General features: G+C 44.9%; 1 protein-coding gene across 1 annotated transcript; it reads left to right on the plus strand.

Moving 5' to 3' along the window:
* Nucleotides 1-2929: 2929 nt before the first annotated feature.
* On the plus strand, nt 2930-16688 carry LOC104261229 (acyl-CoA (8-3)-desaturase-like). Its single transcript, XM_059826017.1, has 12 exons — nt 2930-3175; nt 6394-6504; nt 8118-8315; nt 8730-8831; nt 8998-9126; nt 10560-10620; nt 12972-13048; nt 13884-13981; nt 14657-14753; nt 15478-15557; nt 16320-16445; nt 16637-16688. The coding sequence occupies exons 1-12, from the start codon at nt 2930-2932 to the stop codon at nt 16686-16688; spliced, it is 1377 nt and encodes a 458-aa protein (XP_059682000.1).
* The last annotated feature ends 6082 nt before the right edge of the window (nt 16689-22770 follow it).

Consider the following 22770-nt stretch of genomic DNA (forward strand, 5'->3'; position numbering starts at 1 on the left):
TTATTGCATTGGCTGTCATTAGGAGCTGGGCTGAGAAATCGACTTTAGTCTTTTCACACCTTCTTATAAAGGGGAAGAGACATAAACACTATGTAAACAACCTAACTGTGATAACTATATGAGATTTCTCCTGATCCTTTGGATCAGCATTTCTAACTTGAAATATAGACTGCAGAATTGTTATCAAGTGAGAACTTTACTAGCCCAAGCAGCCTCAAAAGCAAATGATCACTGAGGAAAAAAAATGCCAGTAGATGTGTGAGGAATGTTACAAATGTATAGGAATTAATTCAAGTTAAATATTGAAAATCATCAAAAGATAGTAACTCAGACAAATTAATTTCAGCTGTGATCACGTGTTTTGAAAACTCTGTCTCAATTGTGTGCTCCTCCATCTGGGTTGATGTTGATGTGGGCTTTAACATGTGTTTTTCTATGGAATAAAAAAATCATAGAATCGTAGAATGGTTTGGGTTGGAAAGGACCTTAAAGATCATCTGGTTCCAACCCCCTGCCATGGGCAGGGACACCTTCCACTAGACCAGGGTGCTCAAAGCCCCGTCCAACCTGGCCTTGAGCACTTCCAGGGTTGGGGCATCCACAACTTCTCTGGGCAACCTGTTCCAGAGCCTCACCACCCTCATGGTGAAGAATTTCTTCCTCATATCTAATCTAAATCTACCCTCTTTCGGCTTAAAGCCATTACCCCTTGTCCTATCACTATATGCCCTTGTAAAAAGTCCCTCTCCGGCTCTCTTGTAGGCCCCTTCAGGCACTGAAAGGCTGCTAGAAGGTCTCCCCAGAGCCTTCTCTTCTCCAGGCTGAACAACTCTGACTCTCTCAGCCTGTCTTCATAGGAGAGGTGCTCCAGCCCTCCAATCATCATGGCCCTCCTGTGGACTCGCTCCAACAGGTCCATGTCCTTCTTATGTTGGGGGCCCCAGAGCTGGACGCGGTACTCCAGGTGGGGTCTCATGAGAGCGGAGCAGGGGGGGCAGAATCACCTCCCTCGACCTGCTGGCCATGCTTCTTTGGATGCAGCCCAGGATGTGGTTGGCCCTCTGGGCTGCAAGCACACACTGCCGGCTCACGTTGAGCTTCTTGTCAACAAACACCCCCAAGTCCTTCTCCTCAGGGCTGCTCTCAAGCCATTCGCCGCCCAGCCTGTATTTATGCTTGGGATTGCCCCAACCCACCTGCAGGACCTTGCACTTGGTCTTCATGAGGTTCGCACAGGTCCACCTCTTAAGCCTGTCTGGGCCCTTCCGGATGGCATCCCTTCCCTCCAACGTGTCGACCGCATCACACAGCTTGGTGTCATCGGCAAACTTGCTAAGGGTGCACTCGATCCCACTGTCCATGTCGCTGACAAAGATGTTAAACAGTGCCCGTCCCAACACCGACCCCTGAGGAATGCCACTCGTCACTGGTCTCCACATGGACATCGAGCCGTTGACCGCAACTCTTTCATGCGACCACCCAGACCATTGACTCAGTTGTGGTTTTTATAATATTTTCAAGACTTCATGGTCTGTTTTGCAAAGAGAAAATTATGTGAATGCTATGCCTGCTTTAGAAAGATAGAAAAAGCTGAACCAAGCGTTGTTTTGCAAATAATACTGATTTCCTGGAGTCCCCAAGTCAATAGTTTGCTTAGTAATTTTACAAAAAAGAAGGGGGCAGGGGGAGGGGAAGAAAAAGAGATTTCACAACCTACTGTCAGAACCTGGTATAACGTTTTGTGTGTGCCATCCCAGGCTTATCCAAGGTAACAGAAGCATCAAGCGGAGAGCTCTGAGAAGAGGATTATTGCTGTGAAGGGCACTGTGGAAGCCTCCTTCGCTCTGCTCCAGTCTTGTTGCGAGTGCTGGAGAACTGGAAATACAGAAATATGGGTTTTCATCAGGTTCTAAACATAATAGTGAGTTCTTAAGAGATTGGTGTGGGCGGTGTTTTAAATTGGGCGTAAGAATGTGCGTAACTCATGTTTTCATGGACCATAACATCTAAATTAAGCTGTGGAGTAATATTATTTTTCTGGTTAACAACAGGTTAATCAGAGGTGTATTTTAAGTGAAGTTTTCCCCGACTGTCAGAGCCCAGTAAGCCTGTTTTGGGAACAGAATGAGCTAGCTCATTAAGGAACGTGTGGACGAGGCACTGCGGGACATGGTTTAGTGGGCATGGTGGGGTTGGGTTGGTGGTTGGACTTGATGATCGCACAGGTCTTTTCCAACCTTAGTGATTCTGTCATTCTGTCTTTACTCTCTACAACTACCTGAAAGGGGGTTGTGGGGAGGTGGGTGTTGGTCTCTTCTCCCAAGTGACGAGTGACAGGACAAGAGGAAATGGCCTCAAGTTGCGCCAGGGGAGGTTCAGGCTGGATATTAGGAAAAATGTCTTTCCTGAGAGAGCGGTGAAGCACTGGAAGAGGCTGCCCAGGGAGGTGGTGGAGTCACCATCACTGGAGGTGTTCAAGGGACGTGTGGATGTGGCACTGCGGGACATGGTTTAGTGGGCATGGTGGGGTTGGGTTGGTGGTTGGACTTGATGATATTACAGGTCTTTTCCAACCTTAGTGATTCTGTGATTCTGTGAGCTGAGAAAAACAACCCCTCAGTGCCCAGGTACTCCTTACCTGTAGTTCCCGCTACGCTCCCCGTACCTGGGCTGCCCTGCGGCTGCCAAGGAGCAGGTTTTGGGGCGGGGGGCGAATCCCAGAGCAGCTGGAGCTTGTGGCGGAGCTCTGCCCGCAGCCCGGCACCGCGGCTCTGCCCCACCGCCGCCCTTCCCCCGGCGCGGGCCGACCTCCCCGGCTGGGAGGGGGAGCGGGGCGGGGGCGCGGGGCTGCGGGGTGGGCCGGGGCGGCTCCCGCCCTTATATGCCGTGGCGGGAGCGGGGCGCTGGGGCCGGCGGAGCGGGAGGGAGGATGGCACCGCTGCGGGGGGCCGGGGAGGGGGGAGAGCGGGCCGGGGCCCCCGCGGCCGGGCCGGGGCCGGGGCCGGGGCTGCGGCGCTTCACCTGGGAGGAGATCGGGCAGCGCACGGGCCGGGGGCCGCCGCCTCAGGAGCGCTGGCTGGTGATCGAGAGGAAGGTGTACGACATCAGCCGCTTCTGCCGGAGGCACCCGGGGGGGGCCCGGCTCATCGGCGGCCACGCCGGGCAGGACGCCACGGTGAGGGGCGGGGGGGGCCGGTGCCCGGCAGGCATCGTGCAGGCAGAGCTTGGGAGGTGCCTTCGCTGGGAATTTTTGGGGCTTGGGGTATGTAGCAGGGTCGGGGGGGTGTAGTGTCGCTGCTGCGTTCGGGCTTTCCAGCCTCACGCTGGGGCAGGAGGCATAGAGAGGCTTAGCCCGGGGGGCAACCAGCCCGGGACTGTTTATCCAGCTAAAGTCTCCGGGATGACTCTTACCTGCTGATCTTGCTTTTGCAGCTCCTGTGCACTGCAGGGATTGCTTACAGCCGGGGTAAGGTGGGGAAGCTGCCACACGCAGTGCATCAGCCCTGGGGCAGTGACAGTGGCTGCTTCCAGAACGGTACCGTTAGGGAAGGTGTCCCTCCGGCATGCCAGCCGGCGTGACCCGGGGGAGGGCACAGACAGCACGCTTTCCCGAGCGGTCTTCCAGAAAAGTTTCTGTAGTTATTGCATATGGTCTGTCTGCCTCTTGAGATGAACAAAACTGAAAGAATCAGCCAGGTAACAAGTGTCCAACTGCTGGCGAGGCAGGCTGGGGGCAAAAGTGGGGAGGTCTCTGGGGAAGAGTGGCTGGAAAGCTGCCCGGCGGAAAAGGACCTGGGGGTGTTGGTCGACAGCCGGCTGAAGATGAGCCGGCAGTGTGCCCAGGTGGCCAAGAAGGCCAATGGCATCCTGGCCTGTATCAGAAATGGTGTGGGCAGCAGGAGCAGGGAGGTGATCGTGCCCCTGTACTCGGCGCTGGTGAGGCCGCACCTCGAATGCAGTGTTCAGTTTTGGGCCCCTCACTACAAGAAGGACATTGAGGTGCTGGAGTGTGTCCAGAGAAGGGTGACGGAGCTGGTGAGGGGTCTGGAACACAAGTCTGATGAGGAGCGGCTGAGGGAGCTGGGGTTGTTCAGTCTGGAGAAGAGGAGGCTGAGGGGAGACCTCATCGCTCTCTACAACTACCTGAAAGGGGGTTGTGGGGAGGTGGGTGTTGGTCTCTTCTCCCAAGTGACGAGTGATAGGACAAGAGGGAATGGCCTCAAGTTGCCCCAGGGGAGGTTCAGGCTGGATATGAGGAAAAATGTCTTTCCTGAGAGAGCGGTGAAGCACTGGCAGAGGCTGCCCAGGGAGGTGGTGGAGTCACCATCACTGGAGGTGTTCAAGGAACGTGTGGACGTGGCACTGCGGGACATGGTTTAGTGGGCATGGTGGGGTTGGGTTGGTGGTTGGACTTAATGATCTTACAGGTCTTTTCCAACCTTAGTGATTCTGTGATCTGGTTTAGAGCAAACTTGGTTATGTCCACACTGAGTCGCGGTGTGACTATATCCAGGGCAATGTGGGTGAAGTAAGAAACTCCTCTTTGTTACTGAGAGTGTGATTTTCGGTAACAAGAGCGGTTTCATGAGACTGTGAACTCGATAGGTTCTTCAGTTAGTCTGGGAGGCAGAGACAAAAAGAAGTGAAAGAAGCATTTATTAAGAAAATCCATAAGACTTCAGTGAGGTCTGTGCATCTTGGAATAGGTCAATTGCTTCATCTTTTGGATCTATAGAATAAAAAATCAAAAAATGATCTTTGTTTGACTGGAAGATTGTACCAAGAGCATATAGCCTTGAAAGATGGTAATTTAGCAGAGGATGAAAAATATGGAAGGTTCTCGGTAAGAAAAGAAACCTGAGGAATGGAAAAATTAGTATAATTAATGCCACAAGATTAGTAAGGGTCACACTGCACAAAACTGCACACTGGAGTCCTTCTATTGCTGCTTTTTGTTGTGGTGCTTTCTCACAAAGGATAGAAGAGCAGAGTTAAGGAATGAGGTGACCTAGAAACAGGAGCAACAGTCTTGAGACTCGAACTTTTGGCTGAATTTGGCAAGATTTGGTTGAATTTTGGAGACTGTAGAAACATCTGGTGTTGCAACATCGTGGAATAACCAGGTATTTGCAGTAGATTGTTTTGCCGAGAAACTGCTTGCTGACTTTTGGATTCATCAGTGATAGCAATTATGTGCACGGTATTTAAACCCACTGTATGTTACATAGATGCCTCAGTGTTATTCACGCATTTGCCCAAGCCTATGTCATTTTGGAATAGAGGACAGAAATTCTGTAGCAGTTTGCTCAAAGAGATTAGCTGAACAACTTCATTTTGTCACACAACCATTCTTAAAAAACGTTTGCCCAAAGTAATGGTGGGGCCGGAATGTAGTAAAGCACTGATTCCGGTCTGTTAAGAATGACTAAATTGAATTGGATGAAAGATGGTGCAAAAGCAGGATGTACAAAAGCAATTTTCCATGGTTGGAGAATCTTTGGGGGAAGTTCCTTTCCTACAGACTGAATTCACAGCTCAGCTCAGTCTCAGCTGTGGCATATCCAAGTGGGCACTCCTGTTTGTTTGCTTCAGGGCTCCAAATGCCCCTTTCATGCTCTGTCAATGCAGTTGTCCCCTCTCCTTTTCTGTATCCTGCCCTTTCTGTCCCCAGCCCTGCCTAGAGCCTATCACACCATTGCATTTTCATGCCTCTCTCTTTAAGAGAGATTAGTAACACCAGGCCTGTGCATATGAATTGTGTCCTTGCACTCATTTCCTTCTGAATACTTCCAAGTACTAGAGAAAAATAGAAAGTTCTCCGGTATCACTTGGTCCTTGATGAAATGCTTCCTGTCTTAGTTAATTTGGGAGTGGACTTCTCTACTCAGTGAATAAGAGGAACCACATTTTTCTTTTAAGCGGTCAGATTTAAAGGGCAATTTTCTCTTTTGACAAATTGCACAACAAAGAAGATTCTGGTCCACTGATAAGAAAGGTCTTTTGGACACCTGGATGTCCAGGAAGATGGAAAAGTTGCTAATATTGCGGTTGAGAAGAGGGGGAAGAAGAAAGGCAAGGGAACTAGACTCTGCTTTAGGTGTACGATAGAGATTCATTTGATTTTGTATTATGGAGCTTGCATACCTGTAGTAATTGCAGGAGTGGAAGTCAGACCTCTTCCGCTTGCCAGCTGAAATAAGATCTCATTTAAAAGCGTAGGACAAACACAAGAAGAAAAAGGTCAACAAAAGCTTGAGGAGATAGAAAGGTAAACCAGCCATCTTTGCTATTGTGGTTCCTCCACAGTGAATGCTCTGCTGCACACAACAGATTGGGGTTAGTAACACAAAATTTGTTTCTCTTACCTCTTCCTTTACTCTTGTGCATTTGCAGGATGCCTTTGTAGCATTCCATGTTGACAAGGTGCTGGTGAGCAAGTATTTGGAGTCACTGCAGATTGGGGAGCTGGCATCAGATCAACCCAGTATTGAGCCCACTAAAAATGTAAGTCTATCCTCGTGAATCAGATCAAAGATAGAATAAAGGGAAATATTCTGAGATTAGACCTTGTTCTTCTGTATCAGCATAGCTCCTGGAACAATGGGATCCAGGTTCTTCACAAATTTTTGTTCTACTAATTACAAACAATACATGAATATTAGTCTAAATTCACATTATGTGGTTGAGAATGAGATTCCTGAAGATTAATTTTTCTTATCACAGCAACTCTACATAAATAGCAGAGCCTTGTTTTGCTCTCATGAATATCACAGCTATCACCTTTTCTTTTTTCCCTTGCTTTGAGAAAGAGCTAACCAAAAATTAAATAACTCTTTCCAGTTGATAGTAGATTTTCAAACTGTACTCCCTTCTGTTGTAGGTATCTGTAGTGAGAGACTGCAGGGAGAGTGGTTTAGCCTTGAATTAAGCTTCACAGGCTGTGTTGGCATTGCCCTTTTGGACAGCCTTCTTGTAGCAGTCTCTAGGTCAAATTGCACGATCATTCACAGAAGCACTGTTGATGGCACTGTGACAGTAACCAATCTGGTACATCAAAGAGAGGCACAGACAACAGAACAGGAATAGTCTTAGAGTACAAATATTCCCTGGGCTGTATGGTCCTCATTGTTTCCCACTACCCAAGCCTGTTTTCCCCGTTCTAGCCTGCCCTGACTTCTCCTTTGCATAGTCCCACACCGCAGGCTGAAGGGGGGCAAGATGATACATGGCCCCATGTAACTCAGGCACTAGAAATGCAATTCAGAGCAGCCTGGCTGTCCAAGAATGGCATGGCCACACTTCCTATCTAGGTGTGAACCTCATGAGCCCTCTTACCCATCTGTGGCCATGCCTCGGCTATTTCTCGATCCCATAGCTGGCCTGCACCGGAGCCAGCATGTGCCTTGCTCCATGCAAACTCCATTTCCCCAAAATGATTGGGAAAGTAGGCTGGCAAGCTCCTTTGTGGGTTGGGTTGCATGGAGATGGGAATCAGGCTTGGGAGGCATCTGCGGAGCTGGCAAAGACGAAGGTGGGTTGGTCTAGCACCTGTGCTGTGCTCATTTCTTGTTCCATCCTCCTTCCTCAGTGCTCACCAGCCTGAGGCCAGCTGGGCTGCAGGTGCCTTCTTTCATACCGGCATTTAGCCCTCCCCTCTTAATCTTGGGAAAGGTAAAGTGAAGACGTGTATTGGTCTGTTGGAACTGGTGGCAGAAGAGGAATAATTTCATCCAAAAAGCCTACCACGAGATGGCATGCTATGCTCGTGCACACACAGGACAGCCTCCACTAGACACAACTTCCATCTGAGCCCTATGCTACCTGCCAAGAAGATGATGGAAGAAGCACCAAAGATATAGTCTGAGGGGTTGGGGGCACAGACATTCTGCTCTGTGATGGCTGCTGCTTGCTCCTCTGCTCTATGTACCTTGTCAGGCAAAGACACAGAGAAGCTGTAGGAGAGCAATGATGAAGTTTACTAGTGTGCAAGCCCAGCTCCTGCCCGTTTGGCCAGATCCTTTGCTCTTTCTTTCCTCCATTAAAGTGGTCCTTGGCTTTTAAGGCTGCAGTGCTACACTCCAGAAACAGGGAACATGTAACACTGATGCTTCCCACAGAAAATGCTGGTGAAAGACTTCCGTGAATTGCGTGCTACTGTTGAGAAAATGGGACTTCTGAAGCCAAATCAAGTCTTCTTCTTCCTGCACCTTGCTCACATCCTCCTGTTGGATACTGCTGCTTGGCTCATTCTCTTCTACTTTGGAACATCCTTAATGCCCTTTATTGTCTCTTTGGTGGTGCTGACCATTTCCCAGGTAAGCAACTAGGTCCTCAGCACATGCACATGTGCTTGCATCAACTTTCATACACTATTGCGTACAATAGTTCATACTGTTGCAGTTTTGTAGTCCTTAATTTCCTTACTTGGCATAGTTCTTCTTTGTCATAAGAAAACAACCACTATATGGCATGTGTCTACAGAAGACGTAAAGAAGAAATTCGGTATGTGGGGACCTCCCACTAAACCTAGTCTGGGATTCTTTCAGCAAGATATATTCTGGGAGAAGCCTCAAGAATATCAGGATTTCATAGTTCCTTTCTGATTGTGACTTTGGAGCACTGTCCAAGAAATAAATCTTGATATTTCAAAGCAAAGGATGGGTGTGGCACTGTCCTGGTCTTGATTCCTCTTTTTCCCCCCTCTCAATGTTTTCTTTTTCCTCTTCCAGGTCCAGGCTTCATGGTTGCAACATGATTTAGGACATCTTTCAGTATTCAAGAAAACCAAGTGGAACCACTTGCTGCATAAGTTTGTGATGTGCCATTTGATAGTAAGTACCTGACCCTGGAAAAACCTCTTAGATTTGATGGCTGTCCTGTAAAAGTGTGTGTTCTGAAGGAGGATAGTGTGTTCAGCATCGGCCAAAGGAGGGGAATTGGAGAGAATCTGGCTCTGAAAGCATTGTACTTTTCCTGCTTTGTTCTTCACCAAAACAGGGGGCATCGGCCAAGTGGTGGACTCTTCTGCACTCCCGGCACCATGCCAAACCCAACTGCTTCAGGAAAGACCCTGATATTGATATGCACCCTTTCTTGTTTACTTTGGGGAAGAAATTCTCTGTGGAGGTCAGTGTGTGTGCGCGCGTGCTTAGGTACCAGGAACTGGGAAGAACACCCTAGTCAAAAAAAGCATGCTGTGCCATAAAGATCTAAAACTAAGGTGTGATGACAGTTTCTGAAAAAAGATTGCTTTCATCTGTGTCTGCTTTCTTTAGCCTTTGTAAGCAGGTCACAGTTCAATCAAGTTCCTTTAAAAATTTCTTGAACAGTTGACAAGTAGTTGTAAACAAATTAGACATGATGTATGTGCGTCATATGTAAGGTGAAAATCCGTCAGCAAAAAGACTATAAATGGTTATAGCAACTTAATGACCTAGTAGGACAACTCGGTAATTAATGATTATTAGATAACTTGTAAAGATTAATATAAAGCATGTCTGCAGTTGGCCTGGGATTATTACTTTAATATTAATGTCTGAGGCTCAGAGATACACTTGGCTTTGGCATGTCTATGCCTTCTAGGAGAAGGCAGAAGCCTTGCTGTGAAAGGCAGCCAGCACAGCAGGACTGAATAAGCAAGGGCTGTTCTGGAGCTCTGGAGGCCTGGCTGTCGGCAGGTCCCTGCGGAGGGCAGAAGTCATTTGGCCACATAGGATATTCTCAGCTTGTGCTGCTAGGCCGCTTCCAGGAGCAATGACCTCCGACAAGGCTGAACCCCTTTTGCTGTACAACTTCATCAGTTCTTGAGACACTATCAGAGCAGTGAAATATTACTCTGCTTGGAAGACCTTTGCCATCATGAAACTGTCATTTAAGTGTGCAGAATTGGAGAAGAAAGTGGGGGGAAAAAAGAGAAAATACATATGACTATTTTTGACCAATAATACAACTTAGCCTTGAAATATCTAATATTTCACCAAATTAATTATGAATGTGGTAAGAATGCCAAAACAAGGAAATTCAACAGTTAAAATTCACCTCTATCAACCCTCAATTATTTTTATCATAGTGCACCATCTTTTAATGGATGAAATGTTCTGGTATAGTTTTTACTACATCACTCCGTTCTACCCCAGACAATGGTGGTATCTGTGACAGCAGTTTCCTTCCTACCATATACCAATGTAGGTTTTTCTTATGGGCTGTTACCTCTCTTTTGGCTTGTCATAAGTACATCTAGGACTACTTTTCAGCAATCAGTTATTTAATTTCTTCTCCCCTCCTGGAGAAAAATCTCATGCTTGCTGAAAAGTTTATGTTTGAAGGACTTCACAAAGCTGTAAGGCATTAAAGCCTTACATTAATGGAACAAGGATTTCTAGAAAGCTGTTATGTACGTAAACTAATAGGACAGGTACGCAAGAGGAGACAGTAGGAATGAGGGTTGTGGGAAGTGTGCAAGAAGAGTGCCTCTGGGGAAGCAAGAGTGGAAAACAGCAAGTTACCTGTGCAGATTGCTTAGTTTCCACTCAGTATTTTTTTGCTGTTTCTTTTCACAGCTTGGGATCAAAAAGAAAAAATACATGCCATACAACCACCAACACAAATACTTCTTCATCAGTGAGTATCTCCATTATCCTGCAGTACCATGAGGGGTACTAATGGGGCTTGTAGATCTTTTGACCTGTAGGACTTCAGCAGAACTAAGGTGCCTGCATTGAAGACCATAATAATCAGTTTGCATCTAGTTTTTGGAGAGAGTTGAAGACCTGACTGGATAAAACCCTCAGTAACTGGTCTGACCTCATAGCTGATGCTGCTCTGAGATCCTGAGGTCCTTTCCAGCCTGAATTATCATATGATAAGGTTTCTGTGCCCTTCTTGACTTGAAACTCTCAAACCAAATTGAGGTATTTCTAACCAAATGGCTTAAGTTTGTTTCAGGGTCGAAAAAGTAGTGAGGTACACTTATCCCAGGTCATCTTAGAACTTTGCAAAAAAAGTCTACATCTATTTGGACAGAGAAAAGGAGAAAGACTCTTAACTCACTAATTAAGGAAGTTACTTGGGAGAGCGAGATGAGCGCTCCAGGGACTGTTTGTGTGGGCTGTATAATGTACAGCTCAAAGTGTGTAAACAGAGCAGAGGAAAATTTCAGAATTTCTCCACTGTTGGTGCCCTGATCTCCAGGTTCTCACTCCTGTCCCTTTCTTCCCATCTTAGCGAAGCTTTATTCCTTTTGCAAAGCAGCATGATTTCAACACGGGACAAGGAGATATCGCTCTTACCTCTCTCCAGAATAGTCTGGTCTGCTGCTTAGGATGCTTGCCTGAAAAGTGGACAGTATGAATTTGAACCCTCAAACCCATCAGAAATGGGGACTTTCAAGGTGTGATTCATGTGACCTGTTTTTTTTTCCCTTGACCTCTCAGGATGGCAGGAACAGCACTCCAGCAGTGGCTCTTCTCTCAAGTGGCTAGACAGATCTAGTGGGCTTAGTTCAGACACGTATATCTCAATCACAGAATCACTAAGGTTGGAAAAGACCTGTAATATCATCAAGTCCAACCACCACCCCAACCCCCCCATGCCCACTGAACCATGTCCCACAGTGCCACCTCCACACGTTCCTTGAACACCTCCAGTGATGGTGACTCCACCACCTCCCTGGGCAGCCTCTTCCAGTGCTTCACCACTCTCTCAGGAAAGACATTTTTCCTAATATCCAGCCTAAACCTCCCCTGGGGCAACTTGAGGCCATTTCCTCTTGTCCTGTCACTCGTCACTTGGGAGAAGAGACCAACACCCACCTCCCCACAACCCCCTTTCAGGTAATTGTAGAGAGCGATGAGGTCTCCCCTCAGCCTCCTCTTCTCCAGACTGAACACCCCAGCTCCCTCAGCCGCTCCTCAGCAGACTTGTGCTCCAGACCCCTCACCAGCTTCGTTGCCCTTCTCTGGACACGCTCCAGCACCTCAATGTCCTTCGTGGAGTGAGGGGCCCCAAACTGAACACGGGATTCGAGGTGCGGCCTCACCAGCGCCGATATGCAACTCGGAGATGCCTAGTTAAGGATGGTGATCCTATCCCAGATCTTCCACGTCCTCCACAGTGGCCCTGAGTTACAATGTCATACCACATCTTTCAGTAGTATTCAAATCTAAAAAATAGTCTGTGGGGGGTTTTTTTTGTTGTCTTGTTTTGTTTTTTTAAGTATAAAGGAGATGTCCATTCCAAAGGTTGAGTTCCTTTTGCAACCCAAAATCCCTGGTAGGCAAGGGATTTCATATATATTCCTGTTGTTCCCCTGCTTTGAACAAGGGAATGGGGAGCCAGCTAAGCTTTGGGGCTGTGGAAGCCACTTCACAACATACTCCTCTGTGGCTGTTCCTCAGTTAAAAGCCTAAAATGAAATCTCAGGTTTGTAAGCACTACCAGGTTAATGGACAGACCTAGAAATGTTGAGAGGCACTAATACAGCATCCTAACCACTATCAGAGAGTTGCTTTCTTGCAAAGTGGTTACTGTGATACTCAAAAGGATGATTAAGTTTCCAGTCTTGTCCTCCTTATTGTTCAGGATTCTCCACATTCCTTTTTGTTTTCACTCCTTTCTAAAAGAAGCTGTGGTCGTAGCTCTCCATGAGGAAATGGATGGCAATAGTCCCTGCGTTGACAGGTGACATAAGCAGTAGCGGGCTGTCATGCTGAAGAGCAGGAACTGTCCTCAGTCAAGCTTCAGAGAGCTTCTTGTCTTACCTTTGTTTCACCTCTTGAGGTCAGCAGGCTCCCACATTGCTTACTGTTTGTCTGCGTTGATGCATACTGATACCATCCAGAAAATTCTGCAGCCCTAAAACTTCTCAGAACATTCTCCATATTGAGTAGCTGTTCGGGGATCCTTTGCTTCAGGTTTGATGTTCTGTCATTCGGTCCATGACGTTACCAGTGATAATGAATTCTCCCTTACAGCTCTTCCTCCGCTCCTGTTTCCCACCTACTTCCACTGCCACACGTTTTATATCGCATACACAAAAAGGTATTGGGTGGTAAGTATTAGTCCTTGTGCAACCAAGAAGGGGTCGGTTGTGGGCCTTCAACCTTTCTTCTGAACATGGAGCCAGCTTCTGTCCAGAGCTCAGTCCCTGCTGGGTGACGCTGTATGCCGTTCAGTCAAGCCTAATATAAGAGTCAGTTTGGTGCAGTGTTTTCAGTGGCTCTGTGTACTTTCTGCTAAACCCATCGTGTTCCCCAGCTCGATGATAAAGGCCTGCAAAGGAGCAACAGGCTGTTTGGCTTGTACTGCTTTGCCTCATGTGCAGAACCATGAGGTGTACTGTCTCCTTCTCCCTTGGGAAGCAAATTGGAAGGGCCGTAGTGGTCAGGAACAGGAGGATGTGGATTTGTAGGAGCTGTTGTCATTGATTTGTTAGCAATATGCATATCCTCGGCATTACTCCCTATGCCAGGCAGCCAGAATTAATGCCTCATTCTTCCTTCTCTCGTGTGTCTTACACATGCGGGAGGACAGAGCAACTTCCAGCCAAAAGTGAGATCGCTGGTCTAGCACTTAGTTCACCGTGGAGTTCTGGGCAATGATTTGATATGTGTCTTCAACTCATATTTCTGAATGCATAGTCATTTGCTAATATATTAATCTACTTCCTAGGCATGAATGCTCAGATTCATCTCTATTATAGCAAGCCATGAAAAAGTGTTGTTATTCTATTAATTTGGATTGCTCCAGATGATTCAATTCAGCAAAAACCTACAGAAGCTGAATGTAGATTGTTCTCTTGTACATATAACATGAAGCTTAGAAAAATATTTAAGCAAGTGTAATTTATAATGATTTTCTTTTCTTGTCGTCTCTGGTTTTGGTAGGACTTGGCCTGGATGCTGACCTTCTATATCAGATTCTTTTTTACTTATGGATCATTATTAGAAATGAAGAGTCTCCTGGCGTATTATTTTATATTCAGGTGATACCTCCTCAGAAGGTTCTTCAGCCTCCCTCTACATATTCTTTCCATCTGTCCCTGCCTGCCTTTCTCTGCCTTTGCTCATCTTTCCATGTTCTCCTTTACTGTCTCATTTTTTTGCTTAGTTTTTTAATTCTGTAAAGTTAAACTAAGACTATTCTGCTTAATTGCCAGTTCAAGTTTTACATCACCTCATTGGCTCTGACAGCAAAGAGACTTCACTGAGTGCTGCACAAGTTGAGAAATACTTACTTCCCGTAACATTCAGTGCTTTGGGTGTTGGGTCTGCTACTGGTTAGAGAAAGAGAACATTTAACAGAAACGGCTTAGCCTGGGCTTGCAAATGCCTAGGCATTATCCAGCAGCACTGGCCTGAATGGACAATACACTCTCCACTTGGATCATTTTACTGATTCTAACCAGTTTGGTCCTTGGCTACAGATAAAACACTATGAATACCAGGCTACATCAGTCTTATAACAAAACGTATTAACTAATCATGAGTTTCCTAAGGAAGTATGAAACTTCCAGGTTCTGGAAGTTATTCCAGGTGCTGGATTAGCAAGGCGGGTGTTCAGCCACGTGTTTGTAAGTCTGGCTATGCTGTTATTTCAATGGCTTATCATTGACTTGCTTACCTGCCACTGAATTCTGGCCTCTTGTCCGATTGCACAGGATGCTGGAGAGCAGCTGGTTTGTCTGGGTTTCACAGATGAACCATATCCCTATGGATATTTACTATGACAACAATTTGGACTGGGTGTCTACTCAGGTAAAATATTTTTCCATTCTTAAGAATTGGGGCCATACAGGGACAAATTCCAATCATGAGACAAGCAAGTCCTCTATTGCATTAAGGGTGAAAACCTGTTGGTAAATGGGAAGTGAAGGTTAACAGGGTAACAGGATTCAGTTATGGTAACAGTAAAGGGGGACAGCAATGACAAGTTGATGGGTAATCTAAAATCAAAGCCAGGTCCCAGGTCTATTTCCTAAAGATACCCACTTCCCCACTTATTGCATCATTCTGTCTTGGAGCTTTTCTGCGTATGCGGAGATGGAAGTTTGTATCCTGCTCTTACTGAGCAATTTCACACTAGTAGAATGCCAGTGTGGTGTCCCCTCTTTGCAGAGAGACTTATTGGAGCCCAGCAGTAAAGCCTGACCACCGCAGAAGTACCCTGCCATCTCTGCTTTTTCTGCAGACATAGGTTTGAGAAGACCCAGGAGGAACTTTTGACTGTCTGCTCACATGCATTCACAGGAGCACAGAGCCAACTCCTAGTTTTCCCATGGTCCCATGTTAGCCAGTCTACGTACATCTGCTGGTCCACAAAGCTGAAGGAGGATTATGGAGCTACCTGGCTTGAGGTAGCTCAGCTTAGGCTAAAACAAAACAATAGAACAGTAGCACAGCATACTGTGCTCTTTAGACAAACAAGAAAGGCTGCTGTCACCAACCTGTACTGACTTCGCTTTCCTTTCCCCTCCTCTAGCTCCAGGCAACATGTAATGTTGAGCAGTCTCTGTTCAACGACTGGTTTACTGGGCATCTGAACTTCCAGATTGAACATCAGTGAGTACGCACCCTGAGAGAGAATTTTCTTCCCTCGTTTCTTTAAAAATATGTTTTTTGTCCCTTTGGTTTTTTTCTTTTCCTTATTCTTCTTCGCTCTGAATTCTACAAATAATTGTGGGGCACCAATGAGATTGTCTTTAAAAAGACTGAAAACCCTGAAGAAAATCATAATGTAATTCAAAGCCTTCACTGGACCCACAGGAAGGTGAGAATGCCCAGCGAAAATTTAGTTGGGCAGGATCCATGAAACCATACAGACAGCAACAGGGTCTATCCAAAGTAGTAGTTCGTAAGCCTTAGTGAAAATGTATATGTTAAAGCACCCTGTTAATAATCTGACACAGTAGCTTAAGCCTACCTATACTGACTACTTAGGCTATTACTCTGGAGACCAAGATATGCAACGGGAGGATGGGCTCATCTGCTTTTCTGTGCTATGAAGATGGTTACTCCTGGAGAAAGGGCTGGGGGCGGGGGGAAGTAGTTTTTTCCAGTTTATGGCATCACTTAATTTGGAGAAATGTCACTTCAGAGATGCTAGAGACAACTGTGGAAAACAACGGAGGGGGAAAGCAGGGAAGTCTTACGAGTTACTTGTGCTAAAAGCACACCAAGGGGAAAGAAGAGCCAGGAGCAGCTAAAGACCCTACTCGGTGTGAGCTGGGTGGTTCCTGGGAAGTAATAATGAATGTGAACATGTAAAAGGTGATTATCTCTTATGGAGCACTGGAAAAGAATTTGTCTGTCTCCTGTTCACAGCCTATTCCCCACAATGCCAAGACACAACTACTGGAAGGTGGCTCCTCTGGTGAAGTCCTTGTGTGCCAAACACGGCATTGAGTACCAATGTAAGCCGCTGCTCACGGCTTTTGCAGACATTGTGCAGTAAGTAACAACACACTGGAAAAAAATTGCAGAAGGATGTAGGAGAGACTGGAATCCCAAGAACAAGAATTGGCTTGTTCTTTTCTTACAAATCAACACACAGAAACCCTCATTTCCCTTGTCCCCACCAACACTCCCCTAAGCAACCCCACATAACGTGGCCTCTTGTGCTCTCTCTTTCTCTCTCTCAGCTCTCTGAAGAATTCAGGAGAGCTCTGGCTTGATGCCTACCTACACAAGTAAGACAACAAGGCTTGATGGTACGATTCACAGTCTGCCACATCTTTGCATTCCCAGCAAGCTGAGGAGCAGGGACCACAAGGGACTCTATGGCAGAAGAAAATGGATAAGAACTGATGGATATGATTCTAATAGAGATGTAGTTATCTGAATTTTACTTATGGTCTTTCCTGACGTTTTGGTTCAGATATGTTAAGAGTGGATAGGGCAAGCAGGAGATGACTGGTTAGAAGAAGAGAAACTCTTTGCTAGCTATGTCTGAGTAAATAAGGCCAAGAGCATTTCTGAGACCGAGTATGTGTTCAATTCAGACTATGGACTGGTGCAGCTGCACACACTTAACTTCATGTCACAAGTCCTCTGACCAGTTTTTTTTTTTTTAGGTACTCCTCACATGGAGGGTTTAATGCTTAATATGATGTTTGCTTATTTGAAAGCGTACAGAATTTTGAATTAACAAGGTGTTCTAGCAATGCACCTAAATCATAATAAATTATAATAAACTACATACCACACTTAGAGTATAGCAATTGCAATATGTAGTTGAATAACAACATAAATGTGGTTCCCATTACTGTTCTCTAGAGCATCCTCACTGTCACAATGCCAGGCAGCCCCAGCTGTCAGGAAGAAATACATGGGTGGTCAATCACTCCATCGCTCTCCCCAGAGCCTCCGTGGCATGTAGCCCCTGCTTAGCTGCTCTGCAGAGCACTCCTTGTGTGTGTGTTTCTTTGATCTGTCACATTGCACAAAGCTGATCCAAGCTCTTTATAGTAAATTTTCTTTTGGCTTTTCTTTTGCAAGGATTTTTTGAGGAATTCTGGGGAAGGGGGCATCAGTAAGTAGTAGGAACAGTGAAAGTCAGCTGCTATTAGTAGTAGAAAATATTCAGTTAGTTTTCTCTAACCCATAGTTATATTGATAGTTATTAGCCACAAAGCTAAAAATAATAGTATTATCCACTAGTATATGTGAGTAATAAACCTAGAAATAACACAACTGAGGTCCTGGAACTGAGCTCTCTCAATCAACCCTAACACTTACAGCCACTAACCTGAACCCTAACAGCCCTAACCCAAACAGTCCCTAACACTAACACTAACCCTAACAGGCCCTTACACAAATGGCCCTTACTCCAACCCTCATGGCTTTAACCCTAAACCTAACCCTAATGGCTCTAACCCTAAACCTAACCCTAGTCCATTCAAACAGATTTGAGGGTTTTTTGACTAAACGAAGTAAATGGCTACTTTTTAAATCGGCATTGCACAAGGCGGAGTGCCGGCCGTTTGGATTTGAGCACTGGCTGTACATTATAAGGGAACAATAGTACATGATCCAGACTCAAGGTTTTAAGCAAGCCACGGACTTTTGTGTGGCAAGGCTTATTAAGACAAGGCTTATTAAGCTCAAGCTTATTAAGGCAGTTTTGAGAGTTCAAGAGTAAACTAAATTACCTGAGTAGACTCAGATTTTGGCTCTGCCAGTCAGAAGATGAGTCAGAGAAAGAGGCTGATGTAGGTACTTTGAATCACCCTTGAGAGGAGGCAATATCTTTCCGATCATTAATAAGAGGGTGTGTTCTTTGTCTGAAGTGAGTACCATTGCGAGTACCTGAAATAAAAGAATAACTTCTGGAAAGGGGACTTGTACCAGGGGAGGTTCAGGCTGGATATTAGGAAAAATGTCTTTCCTGAGAGAGCGGTGAAGCATTGGAAGAGGCTGCCCAGGGAGGTGGTGGAGTCACCATCACTGGAGGCGTTCAAGGAATGTGTGGACGTGGCACTGCAGGACATGGTGGGGTTGGGTTGGTGGTTGGACTTGATGATCTTGCAGGTCTTTTCCAACCGTAGTGATTCTGTGATTTGAGTATCAGCAGTTAAGGCCACTTTCTTACCACAATGAAAGTGATGAGATTAATAGATAGAGCTCTCACCTGGTAAAAAGAAAGATCTAAGAAAGCCTCTGATTAGATAATGAATGGACTTCGTATTGTTTGTGCAATGATTGTCTGAATTATGCCTGCCATGCTCAGCACTGACTTCTACTTAAAAACCTTTAACCCGGTACAGTCAGCCAGAACATGTCAAAGATTTGTTATTAAACCATTTTCTGCTTTGGAAAATGTGCAATCATGTTTAAAGGTTAACAGCACAAAATAAGATTCCTGAACCATGGGAGTAAAAGAAGCGATTCCTGAAAACCCTGCGGGAGAAGTAAGGAGTGAAGCAGGACTCGGAACGCTGACAGTTATTCACAAACACATTTCCACTATTTTAAAAAGCCTTTCAAAATTACCTCAAGCAGTCTTTGAAAATAATTTCCTTGGGTAGATGAGAGGCCCGATTTTGAAGACCAGCATTTGATTTTTGGACCTTCAACATCATTGGGCTCCTAGTACAATTTGCAGTCGGGACCCCTGTAAGTCAAAATGCAACAAAAAAAAAAAAAAAGAGCTGCAACTATTTTCATTAGTTGAGGACCCGACAATGTGCAAATGAGGAGACGTGTGCAAGAAGGTCGAGCAAGATTGAGATGAAGGGCTGTGGATAAATGTGGAATATAGCCTAAGCAATATGGATCAACGCCAGAGCAAACAGGAGGAGTTGCCAAATTTTCCCCAGGTATCTTCGACCAATCTTATCGGTATAGTAGGGAGCATAGGTTTAGATGAAAGGCTGCCTGTATTACCAAAGCAAAATACGTAATAGCTTGGTGAGATTTTACACAGAAGATATCACCGTGAGGGCCAAAGAAGGAAACATATACAAATTAGTAACACAACCCAACAGAAAAGCATAAAAAAAAAAAAAAAGACTCTTACGTGAAGTTATGGTACATGAAAACAGAGTCGAAGTAAAATTAGCATCACCACTACAGTACCTTCTCTAAATGTGAAGAATGTTGGAAATAGTACAAAATATTAACTGACTTATTCTAAAATACAGCCTTTATTCCTGCAACTCCAAAATGCAAATTCTATTCTTTTCCAATGGTCGTGTCTTGAAATCAGAAGTCCGGGACAGGCAGTTTCCACTGGAAATAATATTGAAAATTTGAAATTAAGATGAAGCTTTTTTCTGAGGAATTCTCTCTGAAAAAGGGTGTATTTTAAGAAATACCAGTGTGTGTGACAAATTTAGCTTTATATATATAGCATCTCATATTATTAGCTAGACAGTAAGTAAATGAAATAAGCACATCCTATGTCTTCTGTGTTATAAAGATGAATGGTAAATAATAAAAAACCTTAATCTTTAAACAAAAAGCTGCATCTGTTAAAAGATGTTGACAGATCTTAGCCAAACTTTTTATAGTATAATCACACTGTTTATTTCATGGAAGCGTTGAAACCATTCCTCACCCTGCAGTCTTCACAAACTTGTACAGATACGCCTCTCAGATGCATAACTTCCCTAAAAAAAGCTTGTAACTTGTTTTAAATCTAGAGAAGGAGCAGCACTGACGAAAAGAAATGAGTGTCAAAAGCACCTCGGACTCCGCACATACACAATGAGTAAAGCAGGGAAAATGAGCAGAGGTTTCTCATTCTCGCTTTTTCAACTTCCCTCCACAAAGTCAAGAGCATTGTCAAGACCCTGTAGCCAACACGAGAGCTATGTTTAGGCAGAGCTACGTGGTTTCATCTCCTTCGTATGTGCTAATTTTGATTTTTCCTCTCATCTCAAGCTACACAAAAAGGAACACCCAACTTATCGCCTTATTTAACTGGGTTTAACAGAAAGATTAGAGGAAAAAATGCAAGTGAGGCAAAATATGTTAGGCTTCTGTTAAAGATTACACCTTTAGGCAGAGCAAGCATTGCATAATTGAAAGCGGCACCGGTTCTGCCAGCTTGCTTGCCAGGGTCTAGGCACCTGCTACTGCAGCAGAGCCGGCTGGGAACAGGTCGTGCAGACCTCTGCTCAGGCAGGGGGTCAGCCGTGCGCCGGTTGGACAGCCGTTCCCCAAAGCACTCAACAAAAGATGATGTTTGAGCAAACAGACAATTTACTCTGCGCATTTTCCTTTGATCTTTTGTATCAAGAGAATGTGAACGTGAAGTAACAACACGTTGAATTGAGTTGTTCCCTAAAAGTGAGGAGGAACCAAAAAGAAGGCTGGACGTGATCTATGAGGGTGAAGTAACTGCAGTGGACTGACTAAGGCAAGCTGAGAGATTGATGTTTGGGTTTAGGTCTCCCAGTGGTCTCTGTCTCCTAGACACCCTCACCCTTTCACGGTCTTACATACCAACACAGCCCGAGTATAGAAAATGAGATCTCAGCTTCCACAAGAACTCAGTTACCCGCTTCTTCACACACTTTCAGTGGCAACCCCAGCAGCATCTGTGAGCGAAAGCCAGACTTAAAGCTGAAAACTCACCCAGCCACCACCCCAGGGAAGGCTGCCTTAAGGCATTTTACATTTTCATGCTGTTTGGGGAGTGTTGCAACTGCAACTTAGTCTGTAAACAGCATCTCCGATCATCTTTATTCCTCAATAATTCTTACAACATATATGCACAAGGTCAAGGAAAGATTCCTGTGACTTAAGTGTAGAAAATAGGATAGAGATGATTATTCCCCAGCTATTTGTTTGCAGAAGAGTCTGTCTACTTGTGTGTCAACGCTGTTGCTGTCAATCCTGAATCAACAATCACTGTGAGACAAGGATTTATTGCACTGAAAAAAAAAAAAATCAATAAAAAAAATAACAAAGTTCCCAACACTGGTCAAAGTTTTAAAATGGTGAAATCTGAGGGGAATGAGCAAAGCATAAACACTGAAGTTAACAGACACAGCAAATCTATATAAAACATTTTTCTGATTTATCACATGCTATGAAACAGGAGATGAAGTTTTTCTTCTGACTTGGTCCATGATAGCTTTGCAGTATTTAAATCAAATCATTAGATCCAACTTTGATTACAGCAAAATGCCTTTTATAATCTTGTAATGATTTGAATGAGATGGATTAAGATCAAGGTGAACATTTCTGAGGTTTTCAAGAAACAGCAAAGACATTGTCTGCAAGTTCTTCTGAAAAAAAAGGCAAAGTAACCAGCATCTACTGTTTTCTTTCAAGGTAAAAAGCAATGTATGATCGCTTAATGAAACAGGTCAGGCTGCAACATCTAGGCTGAAAAATGTCACCATTAATCATTTGACAGTACTAGACCTCCTTGATCCAGCTACTTTGCTCTGGTAAGCAGGATGCAAAAATGTGTTATTTTTTAATTAAAAACAGTACAACTATCAGTTTACCAAGCTTTAGTGTGTGACCTGAAAATAAATTTCAGCACAGCTCCTGAGGGCCTGTTTACTCTCAGACCGCAATGCAGGGAGATTTCCAGCTGCACTGGGGTTGAAGTTTGACTTTGGGTGGAACCCCACCATGACAAAGTTCAAGCTTTTATCACACAACTAAATCATAGAGGCTCTACACAGCAATCCAGGCTGTAAAAGTGTCATCATTACCCGTGAACTGAGCATCAAAAACATAGGGCTTTTTCAGGAATCTTCTTCAGTCTAAACGATCCATCCCCACAACTGAAAAAATCATCCTGAACTAGAAGAGGACCTCAGAACTTCTCACACAGGAGAAGCCTTCACAGGAAAAGTACATTGATACTTTCTTAACAGGACAGAAGAGAGAGGGAATGCGACAGATGCTTTGCAGATACCTTAAATGGCTGTTTGTGAGATGATGGTACAGCACACATTGTAAAGGTCTTTAGGTCTTAGTCTGGATTCAAGGGCTAAGTGAGAATCTAGCAATTACTGTCAGACAAACCACAAATCTGACAAAATCGCCTTATTTTCATTTACAATCATCAAAATAGAGCTTTAGTTCTTTTCCCAATTCTGTCCAAAATGGCCTTAACTTAATGCAGCTGCTTAAATTACATCCTCAACATCAGCTGAGTCAAAGCTATGCTCAAGTCCAGCTTTGCATGTCATGACCTGTGTCATGATCACACAGTTGTGAGCCCAAACATCAGTTCAGATTAAGTTCTGCAATATTGTCTGGGAGGAAGGGTCAAGCTTTACCATACACTCCGTATCTTTGTGTTATCTAC

Source organism: Gavia stellata, chromosome 17, assembly GCF_030936135.1.
Source record: "Gavia stellata isolate bGavSte3 chromosome 17, bGavSte3.hap2, whole genome shotgun sequence".
Lineage (NCBI taxonomy): Eukaryota > Metazoa > Chordata > Aves > Gaviiformes > Gaviidae > Gavia > Gavia stellata.

Bases quoted from the DNA above. Each gene is read 5' to 3' on its own strand.
- LOC104261229 (XM_059826017.1), top strand. From the start codon at position 2,930: ATGGCACCGCTGCGGGGGGCCGGGGAGGGGGGAGAGCGGGCCGGGGCC. The intron at 13,049-13,883 runs GTAAGTATTAGT...TGGTTTTGGTAG, and splicing joins ACACAAAAAGGTATTGGGTG to GACTTGGCCTGGATGCTGAC. The intron at 15,558-16,319 runs GTGAGTACGCAC...TCCTGTTCACAG, and splicing joins AACTTCCAGATTGAACATCA to CCTATTCCCCACAATGCCAA.